At 47.2% G+C, this 16489-nt stretch overlaps 1 protein-coding gene across 1 annotated transcript in view; it reads left to right on the top strand.

The window, feature by feature from the left end:
* The window catches only part of LOC307242175 (uncharacterized protein), a gene marked incomplete at its 3' end in the record, with an annotated part of 106586 nt that overhangs the window by 52929 nt on the left and 37168 nt on the right, over nt 1–16489 (top strand). The window contains exons 12-19 of the mRNA XM_080016507.1: nt 2880–2924; nt 12138–12182; nt 12382–12423; nt 13887–13925; nt 14025–14069; nt 15573–15608; nt 15767–15811; nt 16372–16425. Of these exons, the coding sequence (XP_079872633.1) occupies nt 2880–2924; nt 12138–12182; nt 12382–12423; nt 13887–13925; nt 14025–14069; nt 15573–15608; nt 15767–15811; nt 16372–16425 (351 nt within the window). The remainder of the gene's footprint in view (nt 1–2879; nt 2925–12137; nt 12183–12381; nt 12424–13886; nt 13926–14024; nt 14070–15572; nt 15609–15766; nt 15812–16371; nt 16426–16489) is intronic.

Genomic DNA, 16489 nt, shown 5'->3' with positions numbered 1-16489 from the left:
GACTCCCTAGTTATTGTCCTTAGCGACTTTAACAAAGGAAACCTCAGCCATGAACTCCCCAAATATCGATAGTTTATTAAATGCCCCACCAGAGAGGAGAATACTTTGGACCACTGTCACAACACAGTAAACAGTGCCTATCACGCCGTCCCCCGAACTGCACTGGGACACTCTGACCACGTCATGCTCCACCTGGTTCCTGCATACAGGCAGAAATGAAAGCTGTGTAAACCTGTGTTGAGGACATCTAAGAAGTGGACAGATCTTCACGCTGCTTGGCCTGCACCGACTGGGAGGTTTATACGACTGCTACTAACAGTCTGGATGAGTACACAGAGGCTGTGACATCATACATCAGCTTCTGCGAGGACAGCTGTGTACCATCACGTACCAGGGTGAGTTATAACAACAACAAGCCCTGGTTCACAGCTAAACTCAGACAGCTAAGGTTAGAGAAGGAAGAGGCGTTTAGGAGTGGGGACAGAGACATGTTTAAAGTGGCTAAGTACAGGTTTAGCAAAGAGGTGCGAGTGGCTAAACGACTGAACTCAAAGAGACTCCAACACCAGTTCTCAGCCAATGACTCTGCCTCTGTCTGGAAAGGGTTCAGACAAATCATGAACCTCAAACCAAAAACACCTCACTTCTTGAACAACGCACGCCTGGCCAATGACCTGAACAGCTTCTACTCTCGCTTTGAAAGGCAATGGGAGAGTCCTGACACCATTCCCCATGACACCTTCCACCAGCCCCAGCCTTCCAGCTCCACCTCCCCCACCACAGCAAGAGACTGGACCTCTTCACACCTACTCAACTCAGAACCCCCCCCCCCCTCCTCCCCCACCACAGTGACAACTCTTTTGATCCTGGAGAGGGACGTCAACAGACTCTTCAAGAGGCAGAACTCCCGCAAAGCAGTCGGACCAGACTCTGTCTCTCCATCCACCCTGAAGCACTGTGCCGTTCAGCTGTCTCCGGTGTTCACAGACATTTTCAACACCTCACTGGAGACATGCCATGTACCAGACTGCTTTAAATTCCCCACCATCATCCCAGTCCCAAAGAAGCCAAGGACAACAGGACTTAATGATTACAGACCTGTCGCTCTGACCTCTGTGGTGATGATGCCTTTTGAACGCGTTGTGCTTTCCCACCTCAAATCCATCACAGACTCTCTCCTTGACCCCCTGCAGTTCGCCTACAGAGCCAACAGGTCTGTAGACGATGCAGTAAACTTGGCCCTCCACTTCATCCCCCAGCACTTGGACTCCTAACCTACGTCAGGATCCTGTTTGTGGATTTCAGCTCAGCCTTTAACACAATCATCCCGGCTCTTCTGAAGGACAAGCTCTTCCCGCTGAGTGTGCCTGCCTCCACCTGCAGGTGGATCACAGACTTCCTATCTGACAGGAAGCAGCATGTAAAGAGGGGAAAACACGTCTCTGACTCCCGGACCATCAGCACCGGTTCCACTCAAGGCTGTGTTCTTTCTCCTCTGCTCTTCTCCCTGTACACCAATAGCTGCACCTCCAGCCACCAGTCTGTCAAGCTCCTGAAATTTGCGGACAACACCACCCTCATTGGGCTCATCTCTGGTGGGGATGAGTAGGCCTACAGGTGAGAGCTTGACCATCCGGTGCAGCCAGAACAACCTGAGCTCAACACTGTAAAGACAGTGGAGATGGTTGTGGACTTCAGAAAGAACACTGCCACACTCACCCCCATCACCCTGTGTGACTCCCCAGTCGACTCTGTGGAGTCCTGCCGCTTCCTGGGAACCATCATCTCCCAGGACCTCAAGTGGGAGCTGAACATCAGCTCCATCATCAAGAAAGCCCAGCAGAGGACGTACTTGAAGAATAATCTTTATTTGTCATGCAACACACCACATACACACAGACATGCACATGCTTTGGATGGTGGCCGGTGAAATGTGGCCTCTGCATTTGACCCATCCTGGCTTGTCCTTCCTCCGGGGGGTTAGTCAGGAGCAGTGGGCAGCATTCGTCGATGTGCCCAGGGACCTGGTTCCAAATGTATAGAAACACAGAGCGATCCCTAGAGTTTCTACGGGTTAACGGGTTAAAACGACTCCTTGTACAAGATGGTTTCTGTCTTTTCACTATAACACAAATTGCAGGAGAAAACAAAGCACCTGAGAAGAGCCTCAGCTCATCATCTCAACTGTCATCTCAACTTTTGGAAGGAGGGGGCGGGTTGTCTAGTAAGCAGAAGGTTGCTTGTTCGATCCCAGGCTCCTCCTCCTCCTGGTAGCCTCACAGCAAGAAAGTCCTGGGTTCGATTCCCGCCCCCAATTAGAGGCCTTTCTGTGTGGAGTTTGCATGTTCTCCCTGTGCTCACATGGGGTTTCCTCCACCTAACATCAGTAAGGACCCCCAACGAAAACATGCACACATCATCGTCTGACCAGCGATGGTCATATGGAACCAGGTCCCTGGGCGCGTCATTGAATGCTGCCCACTGCTCCAAAAAGCATGTGTATGCATGTGGTAAATATTAATTATTATACTAAATATTAAATATTAAATATACTTCTTCTTCTCTTAGTGGAGCTAAGTTGTATGTATGAGCCAGTTCTGTGTGGGTTCTGAACACGTCAACACCACGTTGTCCTCTCTTCTCACGCAACACTAATCCTCTGGATGTACACGCTGACTCTATCGACTTCAGGCTGATTGAGACGGCTCTGACTTTCTTTGCCTTTGGCTACGTCAGACATCGAGCTGTGAAAAGCTTCCTGCTTGACTCACTGCTCGCTTCCTGCTCCGGTTTGATTGATGCTGCCTGAAACTCCCACAGATTGTCTGGATGTAATAGCACTTTAGTCATTGTGCTTTCTTTTGTGTCTCTGATTTAAGGGCCGTAGAGGAAAGACTGGAGAGTCCGGACCACCAGGCCTTCCGGTAAGTGCTGTGCTGCACCATGAGACCATCAATACACCAAGACACCAACAATACACCAAGACACCATCAATACATCAACAATACACCAAGACACCAACAATACAACAAGACACCAATACACCACCAAGACACCATCAATACACATAAACATAACCAAGACACAACAAAGACACCAAGACACCACCAAGACACCACCAATACACGTAAATATCACCAAGACACCACCAATACACCAAGTCACCTCCAATATGCAAATACACCACCAATACACATAAACATCACAAAGACACCACTAAGACACCAAGACACCACCATTACACAAAAACACCACCAATACACATAGACATCACCAAGATACCAAGATACCACCAATACACCACCAAGACACCCACGACACCACCTTGACTTTGAACTAAACTTTGAACCACAAATTAAAGAAATAAAAAAATACACCAAGACACAGACATTACACCAATACACTGCCAATACACCACCAAGACACCAAGACTCAAGTTATATTGTTCACTCCCCCAAATTTTACCAGTCAAGTTAAAAGTGGCCTTGGCACTCTGTCCACAAATGTCTATTGCCAGAAACGTGGGAGTACTACTTGACTGTGGCCTCAACTTTGAACCACGAATGAAAGAAATTTAAAAAATACACCAGGACACCACCAAGACACAAATACCCCCTCAATACACCAATACACCAAGACACCAACAGTACACAAAGACACCACCAAGACACCAAGAAACACCATTAAACCAAGACACCACAATACACCGAGACATTACATTACATTTACATTTAGTCATTTAGCAGATGCTTTTATCCAAAGCGACTTACAAGGGAGAATAACATTCAGCTACATTGCGACAGAGATTAGTGTAACAACAACATTAGTGTAACAATAAATACTGCAAGGTAGTGCTAAGTAATTGTAGGTTAGGACAGGAGGTACTCACTGAAGAGCTGGGTCTTCAGGTGCTTCTTAAAGACAGAGAGGGAGGTCCCCGCTCTGGTCATTTTTGGCAGCTCGTTCCACCAACGTGGAACTACAAATGAGAATAGCCTGGATTGCCGTGGCTGTATGGCCGGCAGAGCCAGGCCACGCTCATTTGACGAGCGCAGCATCCGGGGGGCAACATGTGCACTTACAAGAGCATTTAAGTAGGTGGAGCATTCCCAGCAATCACTCTGTAGGCCAGCATCAGAGACTTGAACTTGATGCGAGCGGCTACAGGTAACCAGTGGAGCTCGATGAGCAGCGGAGAGACACCACCAATACACCAAGACATCGCCAAGACACCAACATTAAACCAAGACACCACCAATACACAAGACACCACCAAGACACCAACAATACGCCAATACACCAACAATACGCCAATACACCAACAATACACCAATACACCAACAAGACATCGCCAAGACACCAACATTAAACTGAGACACCACCAATACCCAAGACACCACCAAGACACCAATAATACGCCAATACACCAACAATACACCAAGACACAGACAATACACCAATACACCAACAATACACCAAGACACCACCAATACACCAAGACACCACCGTTAGACCAACAATACACCAAGATACCAACAATACACAAGCAATACACCAAGACACCACCAAAACACGACCATTACACCATGACACCACCAATACATACCGACACAGACAATACACCAATACACCACCAATACACCAAGACACCACCAATACACCAACAATACGCCAATACACAGACAATACACCAATACACAGACAATACACCAATACACCAACAAGACATCGCCAAGACACCAACATTAAACCAAGACACCACCAATACCCAAGACACCACCAAGACACCAATAATACGCCAATACACCAACAATACACCAAGACACAGACAATACACCAATACACCAACAAGACACCAAGACACCACCAATACACCAAGACACCACTGTTACACCAACAATACACCAAGACACCAACAATACACAAGCAATACACCAAGACACCACCAAAACATGACCATTACACCATGACACCACCAATACATCCCGACACAGACAATACACCAATACACCACCAATACACCAAGACACCACCAATACACCAAGACACAGACAATACACCAATACACCAACAAGACACCAAGACACAGACAATACACCAATACACCAACAAGACACCAAGACACCACCAATTCACCAAGACACCACCATTACACCAACAATACACCAAGACACCAACAATACACAAGCAATACACCAAGACACCACCAAAACATGACCATTACACCATGACACCACCAATACATCCCGACACAGACAATACACCAATACACCACCAATACACCAAGACACCACCAATACACCAAGACACCACCAATACACCAACATTGTTCAGATTCTTCCGATCATTCTGATTGTTCTGGTTATTCAGATTGTTCCGCTTGTTACTATTTTCCCGGTTGTTCCGGTTATTCCAATAGTTCCGTTGTTCAGATTGTTGTGATTGTTCTGGTGGTTACGGTTTCCCTCCTGCTGTACGATTCCTGCAGGTTATTTAACGTGTGATTGATGAGCGTTGGAAGAAGAACTTTTTTCCTGTTGTCATTGTGCTTCTATCTGCATTGTGCTCAGTCGGTCGGATCTTCAGCGTTGAAGTCGTCCCTAAGTGAAAAAGTTGGAGCAGAAGACATGATGGAGTGGAGGTGGAGGAGAGGTGTGACATTTCCAAATGGCAGCGATGGATTTGGCATTTATGATTCAGTTATTTTGCTGAGGTGGTTCCCAGGGGCCGACTCAGCCATTCACCGCACACGGCTGGCTAACGTTACGCTAAGGGGCCAGAAGTTCTTCCTCGAGGTCAGAAGAAGGTCGTGACTTGGAGGGAAAGTTTGTGAGAGACAACCAGGTTGTACCAGGATGTACCAAAGTAAAATTACAAAGAAACTACTCAGAGTATTAGTTACTTTTTAACCATTATCGATAGAAGCATTGAGTTGACAAAACACTTGTTATTAAATGGATCATCAATGAAGTGTGTGTGTATGTGTGTGTGTTTGTGTGTGTGTGTGTATGTGTGTGTGTATGTGTGTGTGTTTGTGTGTGTGTGGTGTGTGTGTGTGTGTGTGTGTGTGTGGTGTGTGTGGTGTGTGTGTGTGGTGTGTGTGTGTGTGTGTGTGTGTGTGTGTGTGGTGTGTGTGGTGTGTGTGTGTGTGTGTGTGTGGTGTGTGTGTGTGTGTATGTGTGTGTGTGTGTGTGTGTGTGTGTGTGTGTGTGTGTGTGTGTGTGTGTGTGTGTGTGTGTGTGTGTGTGTGTGTGTGTGTGTGTGTGTGTGTGTGTGTGTGTGTGTGTGTGTGTGTGTGTGTGTTGTGTGTGTGTGTGTGTGTGTGTGTGTGTGTGTGTGTGTGTGTGTGTGTATGTGTGTGTGTGTGTGTGTGTGTGTGTGTGTGCGTATGTGTGTGTGTGTGTGTGTGTGTGTGTGTGTCTACCTTCTTACCTGGTTGATTCTGTGGGATGTTTGATTAATATTTTATCTCTTTGGTATTTTTGTAAATTAAAACAATCTATTTCGATATAACCCTGTGTTTGATGCAGCGTTGTGGTCCCCCTTACTTTGCCAGATTCAAGGAAGTCGTAAGATACAAGAAATGGATGGAACCGGTGCCGTGTTGTTATTTTGCAGCATTGGATACAGTCGAAACACAAAGTGTCGGAGTGGAAAACAGAACAAAACATCTTCCCTGTTTGTGACCTCACACATGGAGTTCGCTTGCAGCTCCAGAGCAACGGGTCCGAATGGTGTCCGTTTTATTTTAGTCCCAAAAGTTAAAAAAGTGTATGAAATGTCTGTGAGGAACATGCAGTGTTAAACTGTTTGAATGGAAGCTACAACTGGTCACGTGGCCTCTTAATTATGGCAGCAAATGAGGGAGGAAAACAGAGGAATACAACCAGGAGTGTTAGGCCCACGGCCTCCCAGCACCACTAGAGGCTGCTCTTGACCCATCCGCAGCTGCTCCCTTCGGCCAATTTCACACACCTGGGACCAATTACCTTCATCACCCACACAGTATTTATTCAGGAGCGAGCCCGCCGCATACAGACCGGCGCCTGTCTGTATTGCGGCGGTCCAGGACACCTCCATGCCACCTGCCGGCTGGACAACTCCTCGGTAGGGTTACGTTCCGGCCGCTCCAGCTCCAACCCTCTCTCCCGTCCTCTGCTCCCAGCTACCCTCTCGCCCAAAATGGACCCCAAAAAGGTGGCCGGCATGACAGACTGGCCAACCCCAAACAATAGGAAGCAACTCCAACGCTTCCTCGGTTTTGCAAACTTTTACCGGCGCTTCATCCGAAACTTCAGCTGTATCGCCGCTCCCCTCTCAGATCTTACCTCCACCGCAGTAGGTTTCAAATGGACCCCCGCGGCCGAGGCTGCATTCCTCAACCTCAAAAGCCGCTTTTCGTCGGCCCCGGTCTTGGCCCAGCCCGACGCCAACCTCCAGTTCGTGGTAAAGGTGGACGCTTCAGACACGGGGGTCGGAGCGGTACTGTCTCAGAGCTCTCCAACCGACGGTAAGCTCCACCCCTGTGCCTTTCTCTCCCGCAGGCTCACCCCCACCCGAACGCAACTATGTCGTGGGCAACCGGGAACTCCTGGCCGTCAAACTAGCCCTGGAGGAGTGGCGCCACTGGCTTGAGGGAGCAAACCACCCCTTCGTCGTCTAGACAGATCATAAGAACCTGGCCTATATCCGGACAGCGAAGCGGCTCAACTCCGGGCAGGCCAGGTGGGCGTTGTTCTTCGGCCGGTTTAACTTCTCTCTATCCTACCGCCCAGGCACCAAGAACACCAAGCCTGACGCCCTGTCCCGCGTGTTCACGGCAGAGGAGAATGCTGGGGATCCAGAACCCATCCTTCCACCCCCTTGCCTTGCCACCACGCTCACCTGGGAAATCGAGTCTCTTGTCACCCGAGCGCGGGAACACCGGCCCAACCCAGGTACCGGAACCCCTAACGGCCTGTTCGTCCCTGACACCGCACACTCCCAGGTTCTGCAGTGAGCCCATGCCTCCCGCCTCAGCTGCCATCCCGGGATCACCCGCACCCTGGCCGTTGTCCAACAGCGCTTCTGGTGGCCGACCCTGCTCCCTGACACCCGGTCCTTCGTCTTCGCCTGCGCCCGGTCCAAGACCTCCACCCGACCCCGCTCCGGCCCCCTCCGCCCCCTACCCATCCTGACTCATCCTTGGTCCCACATCGCCCTTTGTCAGCGGTCTCCCACCATCCCGGGGTAGCACTGCAATCCTCACAGTGGTGGACCGCTTTTCTAAAGCGGCTCACTTCCTCGCCTTGCCCAAACTACCATCGGCAAGGGAGACCGCAGACCTGCTCGTGGCAGCAATGTTCCGCCGCCACAGCATCCCTAGTTCACCTCCCAGGTCTGGCGCGCCTTCTGCTCGGCCCTGGGGGCACAGGTCAGTCTCTCCTCCGGTTTCCACCCCCAGACCAACGGCCAGACGGAGCGGGCAAACCAGGAGGTGGAGTCCATGCTTCGTCTGCCTCCCGTCTCTCTGTGTCGTGTCGGTATGTGGCAGTTCCGCCTGCCACACGCCCCCCAAGTAGCATTTCCAGGGCCCTCCGGCACAGAGACACAGACGACGATGGGTTGTAGACATCAGTTTATTGTAGAGAAGAGGCTAGGTGGAATTAGGAGCAGATAGAACATGTCATGACAGGGCTCCTAACCTGAGTGAGTGGGAGGATAGGGGTTTTAACCTGCTGCTCGTTAACCCAACCACCGAGCAACGGGTATGCAGACACCCTGACCCAATCACCTAGATCCAGGTCAGGTGTGGCTGCTCAAACCATCCTGTCCCCACATCACAAGGTAGTAGACAGACACCTTCTCATATAGTCAGAACACGCAAGTGTATCCTTGTATTGGTAATTCTGCGTGTCACCAGCACTCAGAAAACTTGCGTCATTACGTCAGCCGATGTTGCGTTCAAGGGAAACGCTTAAAATGCAACATATTTCAGAGAAGCACAGCATTAGAGTGTCACTGCGTTACAGTGTTATAGTGTCAGAGCGTCACAGTATCAGAGCGTTACAGTGTTTCAGTGTCAGGGTGTTACAGTGTCACAGCGTTACATTGCCACTGCATTACAGTGTCAGAGAATTACAGTGTCACAGCGTTACAGTGTCACAGCTTTACAGTTTCACTGTGTTACAGTGTCAGAGCATTTCAGTGTCACAGCGTTACAGTGTCACAGCTTTACAGTTTCACTGCATTACAGTGTCAGAGAATTACAGTGTCACAGCGTTACAGTGTCACAGCTTTACAGTTTCACTGTGTTACAGCTTTGCTGTGTTACAGTGTCAGAGCGTTACAGTTTTGCTGTGTTACAGTGTCAGAGTGTTACAGTGTCACAGTTTTACAGTGTCAGGGCGTTACAGCTTCACCGCATTACAGTGTCAGGGCGTTACAGCATCACCGCGTTACAGTGTCAGGGCGTTACAGTGTCAGCGTTACATTGTAACATCATTACAGTGTAACAGCGTTACAGTGTCGATGTGTTATAGTGTCACAGCGTGACAGTGTCAGAGCATTACTGTGTCACTGCATTACACAGTCACAGCGTTACAGTGTCAGAGCATTATAGTGTGTAGTATAGTGTATAGTGTAGATACAGTTGTCTCTATGACGACACCATGACATCACTGATGTAGATGGTGATGTAGATTCTCTCATTAGCTCCATGTAGGGTGAAGTAAAGGTGGAGGCAGAGGGGAGTAGAAGGGAGTATATTCGAAATATAGGGAGAGTTAGAGGACTTTTAGTAGTATTGGTTGTAATATCAATCTTTTCACTCAGGTACATTCATTTTAATAATTTAAAAATAATAATTCAGTGTCTCTACTCTTTCCTGACGGGCAAAATGTTAAAAACAGTGGAATATCATTGTTCATCTGGATGCTCAGGATGTTGAAGCTCTGGATGTTGAAGCTCTGGATGTTGAAGAGCTTTCTGTGGCTGCCACATTAAAGATGGATCTCAGATTCCTTATTATCAATTCATGTCCTCTCTGAAGTGACTCCTCCTCATCCCCAGGCGGCTCTTTAAACATTACCCATCGAGCTGACAGCGTAATTTAGCGAACATGCGGAGACTGAGAAGATCTGAGAGCAGCAGAGCATGAGGAGCAGAGAAAGTCACCAGAAGAACCTCCTGGTCCTGATGGAGCCTCCTGTCTGATGGAGCCTCCTGGTCCTGATGGAGCCTCCTGGTCCTGATGGAGCCTACTGATGGAGCCTCCTGGTCCTGATGGAGCCTACTAATGGAGCCTCCTGGTCCTGATGGAGCCTACTGATGGAGCCTCCTGGTCCTGATGGAGCCTCTTGGTCTTGATGAAGCCCCCTGGTCCTGATGGAACCTCCTGTCTGATGGAGCCTCCTCTCTGATGGAGCCTCTTGTCTGATGGAAATCCTTTTGACTTTGATTTCAGGAACATGGTGTCCTGCTGAGGTTTCTCTATTAACTGTATTAAGCAGCAGTATAATGCTCTGCTGCTGGTTGAAGGTTCAATTCATTCTCAAAGTCAATTTCAGCCCTACCCCCCTCCAGCTGAAATATTAATAGGACAATCCATCTGCTTCTATGTGCTAGAGGAGCTTGAGGTGCTGGAGGAGTTGGAGGAGCTGGAAGAGCTGGAAGAGCTAGAAGAGCTGGAAGAGCTTTAGGAGCTGGAGGAGATATAGGAGCTGGAGGAGCTTTAGGAGCTTTAGGAGCTGGAGGAGCTTGAGAAGCTGGAGGAGCTTGAGAAGCTGGAGGAGCTTGAGGAGCTGGAGGAGCTGGACACAGTGACTACATCTCTTTAAGAGAATCGCAGCGATGAGTCACCTACATCCAGGAGGTCTTCACTTCATCCCTCCGTCCAAACACCAGGAGAACGTTCTCAGTAAATCCTAGAATGGACGTGGCATTTCATATGTACTGTATTTTGAACTGAATATTGTCCAGAGCCACAGTACTCCCGCTGAAGTAATCAGAATATTTCATATGAAGTTGAATAGTGAAGTAGTGTGATATTTCCATTCCCATTCCCATACCTATTTTAATGCCCCAGACCTGAAATTTTGAAAAACGTTTCCTTTTCCATGCTTCTCTCATTGCTTGTAAAACGTGATGCTGCATGCCAGCGCGCATTAAGCAAAGCAAATATGAATTTATTCTGCATTTGTGGACTTACAGTAAACTGCACAAAGAGAGAGAGAGAAAGGGGAAACGTGTTTCAAATAGAACGAGGGCCGTCGGGCTGCAGAGCTACAGTGCCCCCTGCTGGCAGGACGCACAATGGATCGAACTGCTCTGCTGCAGCGTCCAGATGCATTAAACTGCTGCATTAAGATGCATTAAACTGCTGCATTAAGATGCATTAAACTGCTGTATTAAGATGCATTAAACTGCTGCATTAAGATGCATTAAACTGCTGCATTAGGATGAATTAAACTGCTGCATTAAGATGCATTAAACTGCTGCATTAAGATGCATTGAAATAGTCAGAAATTATTTTTTAAATGTGGTGTTGTACTGAACTGCATTATATTGAGAGGTTTTGTTTCTAATTTGTTATCCTCCCTATTTACATACATGAGGGGGACAAAATATTAGAAACACCTCTGAATATAATGCAGCTCAGTACAACACCACCAACTATGACCTTGATGCTAAAACATATCACTAAATTAACACCTCTTCTATGACAACATAAGATTACCCCAAACACTATAGGAAACATAAAGCAACATTTATGGCAGAGCTGGTATACTGGCATGATTGGATTGTCTATGTGTACCTAATAAAGTGCACACTGAGGGTATATAAGTACTGGCTCTTAAATGTACTTCAAATATTAAAAGTAAAAGTACTTGATATAACAGATAATATTTGTTCTGCACATGATGCTCATGCAGATTACATGTACAATCAAATATTACAAGTTTTAGTACAGGTGGAACCTGAGAAAACATCAATTTAAAACCTGACGGTGTTGGAATATTGCAGTAAAAGTACAGATTCCTGTTGTAAAAACTCTTACTTTCAGTACAGATAATTTGTGTTATTTACTGGAAAGGACCCCCGGGGAGCAGGGGGGGTCAGGTCAGATGAGATGAGACTCATGCTCCTCTGTCCCGCAGGGTCAGTCTGGATCTCAGGGAACCACCGGGGAGAAAGGTCACAAGGTAGGTCACTCTGGGATGAAAGGTCACCAGAGAGACAGACAGACGGAGGGGTGAGACATGTCTCTGTGTAACATTCAGTGAATCCTTCTTGATTTATGATCCTCTATTTTTAACCTTAAGACATTTTGTGGATGTTTGGAGTTGAAGGAGAAGCAGAGGAATCCATCTGATATTTACTGTGTTTTCCTTTTCTGTCCAGGGCGAAGTCGGGCCCCCAGGTCCCCCAGGTCCAGTAAGTACATATGCAGTATCTATTCACTATCTATATGTGAGCCACCTTATACTTTAAGGTCATTTGCCGGCTTTTGACTTTCGACTTTTCTGCATCATTTGAAAGAGGAGCATCAGAGCTTCCAAACAAGGTGCCACTTGTAGAAATCAAGCAAATATTTTAAAGCTATAACTTGTTAATGAGGGTTTGGCAAACTGTGTTTCTGACATAATCACCTTGAAAGTTTTACCGAGACTCGTCTTCATTCAGCTCCCAGGATGATTGGTTCCAGTTGGTTCTGGTTGGTTCCAGTTGGTTCTGGTTGGTTCTAGTTGGTTCCGGTTGGTTTTGGTTGGTTCTAGTTGGTTCCGGTTGGTTCTGGTTGTTTCTAATTGGTTCCGGTTGGCTCTGGTTGGTTCTAGTTGGTTCCAGTTGGTTCTGGCTGTTTGTAGTTGGTTCCGGTTGGTTCTAGTTGGTTACAGTTGGTTTTGGTTGGTTTTAGTTGGTTCCAGTTGGTTCTGGCTGTTTGTAGTTGGTTCCGGTTGGTTCTAGTTGGTTACAGTTGGTTCTGGCTGTTTCTAGTTGGTTCTGGTTGGTTCTAGTTGGTTACAGTTGGTTTTGTTTGGTTGTAGTTGGTTCCGGTTGGTTCTGGTTGGTTGTCAGTATGCAGTAACCCACAAAGTGAGTCAGTATGCAGTAACCCAGTGCAGTGTCACAATATGTAATACAGTATGCAGTAACCCAGTACAGTAACACAGTATGCAGTACAGTATGCTATAACCCATCAGAGTGATACTGTATGCAATACAGTATGATATAACCTTGTACAGTGATACAATATGCAGTACAGTATGCTATAACCCAGTACAGTGATACAGTATGCAGTACAGTATGCTATAACCCAGTGCAGTGATACAATATGCAGTACTGTATGCAGTAACCCAGTGTAGTGATACAGTATGCGGTGCATTATGCAGTAACCCAGTGCAGTGATACATTATGCAGTACAGTATGCGGTGCATTATGCAGTAACCCAGTGCAGTGATACAGTATTCAGTTACCCAGTGCAGTGATACAGTATGCAGTACAGTATGCGGTGCAGTATGCAGTAACCCAGTGCAGTGATACAGTATGCAGTACAGTATGCAGTGCAGTATGCAGTAACCCAGTGCAGTGATACAGGGTTCCATGTATAGATCCTGTGTTGTTCCCGCGCTCTGCAGACACGTTACCATTCAGCTCAAGGTCATTTCGGGAAAATTTCAAAGAATTGATTGAAATGGGATGGAAGAACACATGGAATTACAATTGCTTGGTTGAACATGTTGGACTTGTCCAAACAGAGTGATGAAGGTCTGCACAGCACCTTGAGTTTTATGTAAAAGTATGTGTATTTATGTAAAAGGCCGTTGGCTTTCTGTGAGCCCCTCAGATTGAAGGAATTTACGTGAAGATATCAAATTGTTTTTTACCTTGATTCTCTGGTCTTCAAGGTGATGACGGCTCACGGACTACGGCAGCTCTCTGGAAGTGTAAGTACATTTTGCATCATAACAAGTCATGAAACACAATGTGCTGCAGTTGTGTGGTTAAATATTTAGACACATATTGTGTTTTTTATTCTTTATTAGGATGACCTGAAGGAAAAGGGAGAAAAGGGAGACACTGGAGATCGGGTAACAGCATTCCTCATTATTTCAAATCTTCACCTTACGCTTCCAACATGAAAACCAATATTTAGTGTTTGGTGCGAAGCAGAGCTGCACTGTTGGTGTTTGGTTTGAAGAAAAACACAGATGCTGCTGAGACTTGACGTTGTTCAGAGCTTAAAACAAATTTGTTTACAACAGGAAGCTGAGAAAAGGCTGTTTTACCAAATATCAAAAACAAACCTAGACTGATGCAAAAGGACCAACATCCAGGAACATTTACATTTTGTCATTGAGCAGACGCTTTTATCCAAAGCGACTTACAATTATTTAAACACCGACGGACGCAGCCATCAGGAGCAATGAGGGGTTAAGTGTCTTGCTCAAGGACACTACAGCATGCTAGCAGGAGGAGCCTGGGATGGAACCAGCAACCTTTAGATGACTAGACAACCAGCTCTACCTCCTGAGCTACCGTCCCCATACAGGAACAAACACCTTGAAGTCCTTTTCTGCGGTTTCCACAGTAAGATCTTCCACACAAGATTATCTGGTTATTCAAAGTAAGAACCCAAAGAACAGCCAACCGGATTGTTCTGGCGAAGGATGAACTGGGTTAAAATGCTTGCTGGGATATCTCGTTAAGTTCAGATGGCCGACTCACCAAACAATACTTTCTCCATATCACAAGGTCTTCTTGGAGCTTTGAGAACTTCGGTTTGAAAGAAGAATCTTTTGTCATCACACGACACACACCACCACAACACATGCATCCATGCAAACACAGACACGCTTTGGATGGTGCTGGTGAAATGGTTTCATTTCATCAGTTACATATGATATGTAACCTTGACCTGGTTACATATCATATGTCCATCGCTGGTCAGACGAGGGTGTTGTGCATGTTTTTGGTGGGGGTCCTTACTGATGTTACATGGAGGAAACCCCATGTGAGCACGGGGAGAACATGCAAACTCCACACAGAAAGGCCCCTCATTGGAAGATAACCCACCGGAGCACAGTGCCAACAGCGCCGCAAGCGGGAATTGAACCAAGTGCTTTCTTGCTGTGAGGCAGCAGTGCAATGCACTGTGCCACCGTGCCATGATCCAGCTGTTCTCCAGGCATTCTCCAGATGTTCTCCAGACATTCCCAAGGTGTTCTGAAGGTGGTCTCCAGATGTTCTCCAGGTGGTCTCCAGGCATTCTCCAGATGTTCTTCAGATGTTCTCTAGACATTCTCTGGATGTTTCCAGATGTTCTCCTCTGGACTCCATCTTACCTGCTGCTCCGATACTGTAGGATACCAGAAAATTCAGAGTTTCCTACTTAAAGGTCACAAGACATCTAAAAAGAAAGCACTTCCACCATTTAGACAAAAGCTTCAAATAAAGTTTATTTAGAAAATATAGATGATTTATGATTGAGATAAACTCCCACAATGCACCATACTTCATTATTTCAGAAGTATCATCATAGGGAAGGTTGACTTTCTATGTGTGAGAACATAAGAGGTGTGTTTTTCCTGCAGGGGGAAAGAGGAGCCCAGGGACCTCCAGGTGTCAAGGTAACATTTCAGATGCTGTAATTGAACTGTAGGGTATGGAAGTCCTGAGCACTCTTCAGTCTGATATTTGTTCTATTTCCTCATCAACCCTGTGCTGTAAAGATCTCCATCTCTCACTGGAAGATTCTGTTCTTCTTTCTTTCTCTCTTTGGTTAAAGGGAAGTGTGGGGCTGCTGGGTCCGAAGGGAGAGAAAGGACCGGGGGTGAGTCCTTTGAAATCCATCTCATGTGTCCGTGTCCTCGGGTCAAACCCGACGCAGCGCTGCACTAGAAACACAAACTGAGCTCGATGTGTCAGAGACTCTTTATCTATTTTCACAAACACAGATTGTAAAAACAAAATCCACTCAATGCAGTTACACTGAGTCCGTAACGCCAACCCTCACGGGGAAAACACTGAATAAACCGCCGTGTACCAAGCGACGAGGCCTTGTGGGAATAACAGGTTGGATCGACCGGCTTATGTTAAAATCATCCCATGTTCCCGGCGTCATGGACAGCGTGTAACACCGAGGGGAAGAGTGGAATACGATGGGATGCTGAGGTCTGCACCGGCCCCGTTTCCATGGCGATGTGCACAATTTCCCAGTTAATTCATGCATGCGAGGACGTTAATGAGAGGGAGAGAAAGATGCAAATAAACACCTTTTCTGTGACGACAGCCGAATGGACACAACGTGCGTGAGATCTGCAGCCTGACTCCGCCCCCAAGTCGACAAGCACATAACCAGCCGTGTTGATCTGTTCTCTTGTGTTGATGCAGGGGAATCCAGGACCATCGGGCCCCATCGGACTCCCAGGACTCCAGGGAGAGCCGGTGAGTAGGGGGGCCTTCAGAGCGGCATCTGCAGGTCAACGGGCCTCCGCTTTCTAGAAGACAG

This window comes from Zeus faber (genome assembly GCF_960531495.2).
Source record: "Zeus faber genome assembly, chromosome: 16".
Taxonomy (NCBI): domain Eukaryota; kingdom Metazoa; phylum Chordata; class Actinopteri; order Zeiformes; family Zeidae; genus Zeus; species Zeus faber.
The sequence above is the reverse complement of the archived record's forward strand: the minus strand, read 5'-3'. Positions and strand labels throughout refer to the sequence as shown.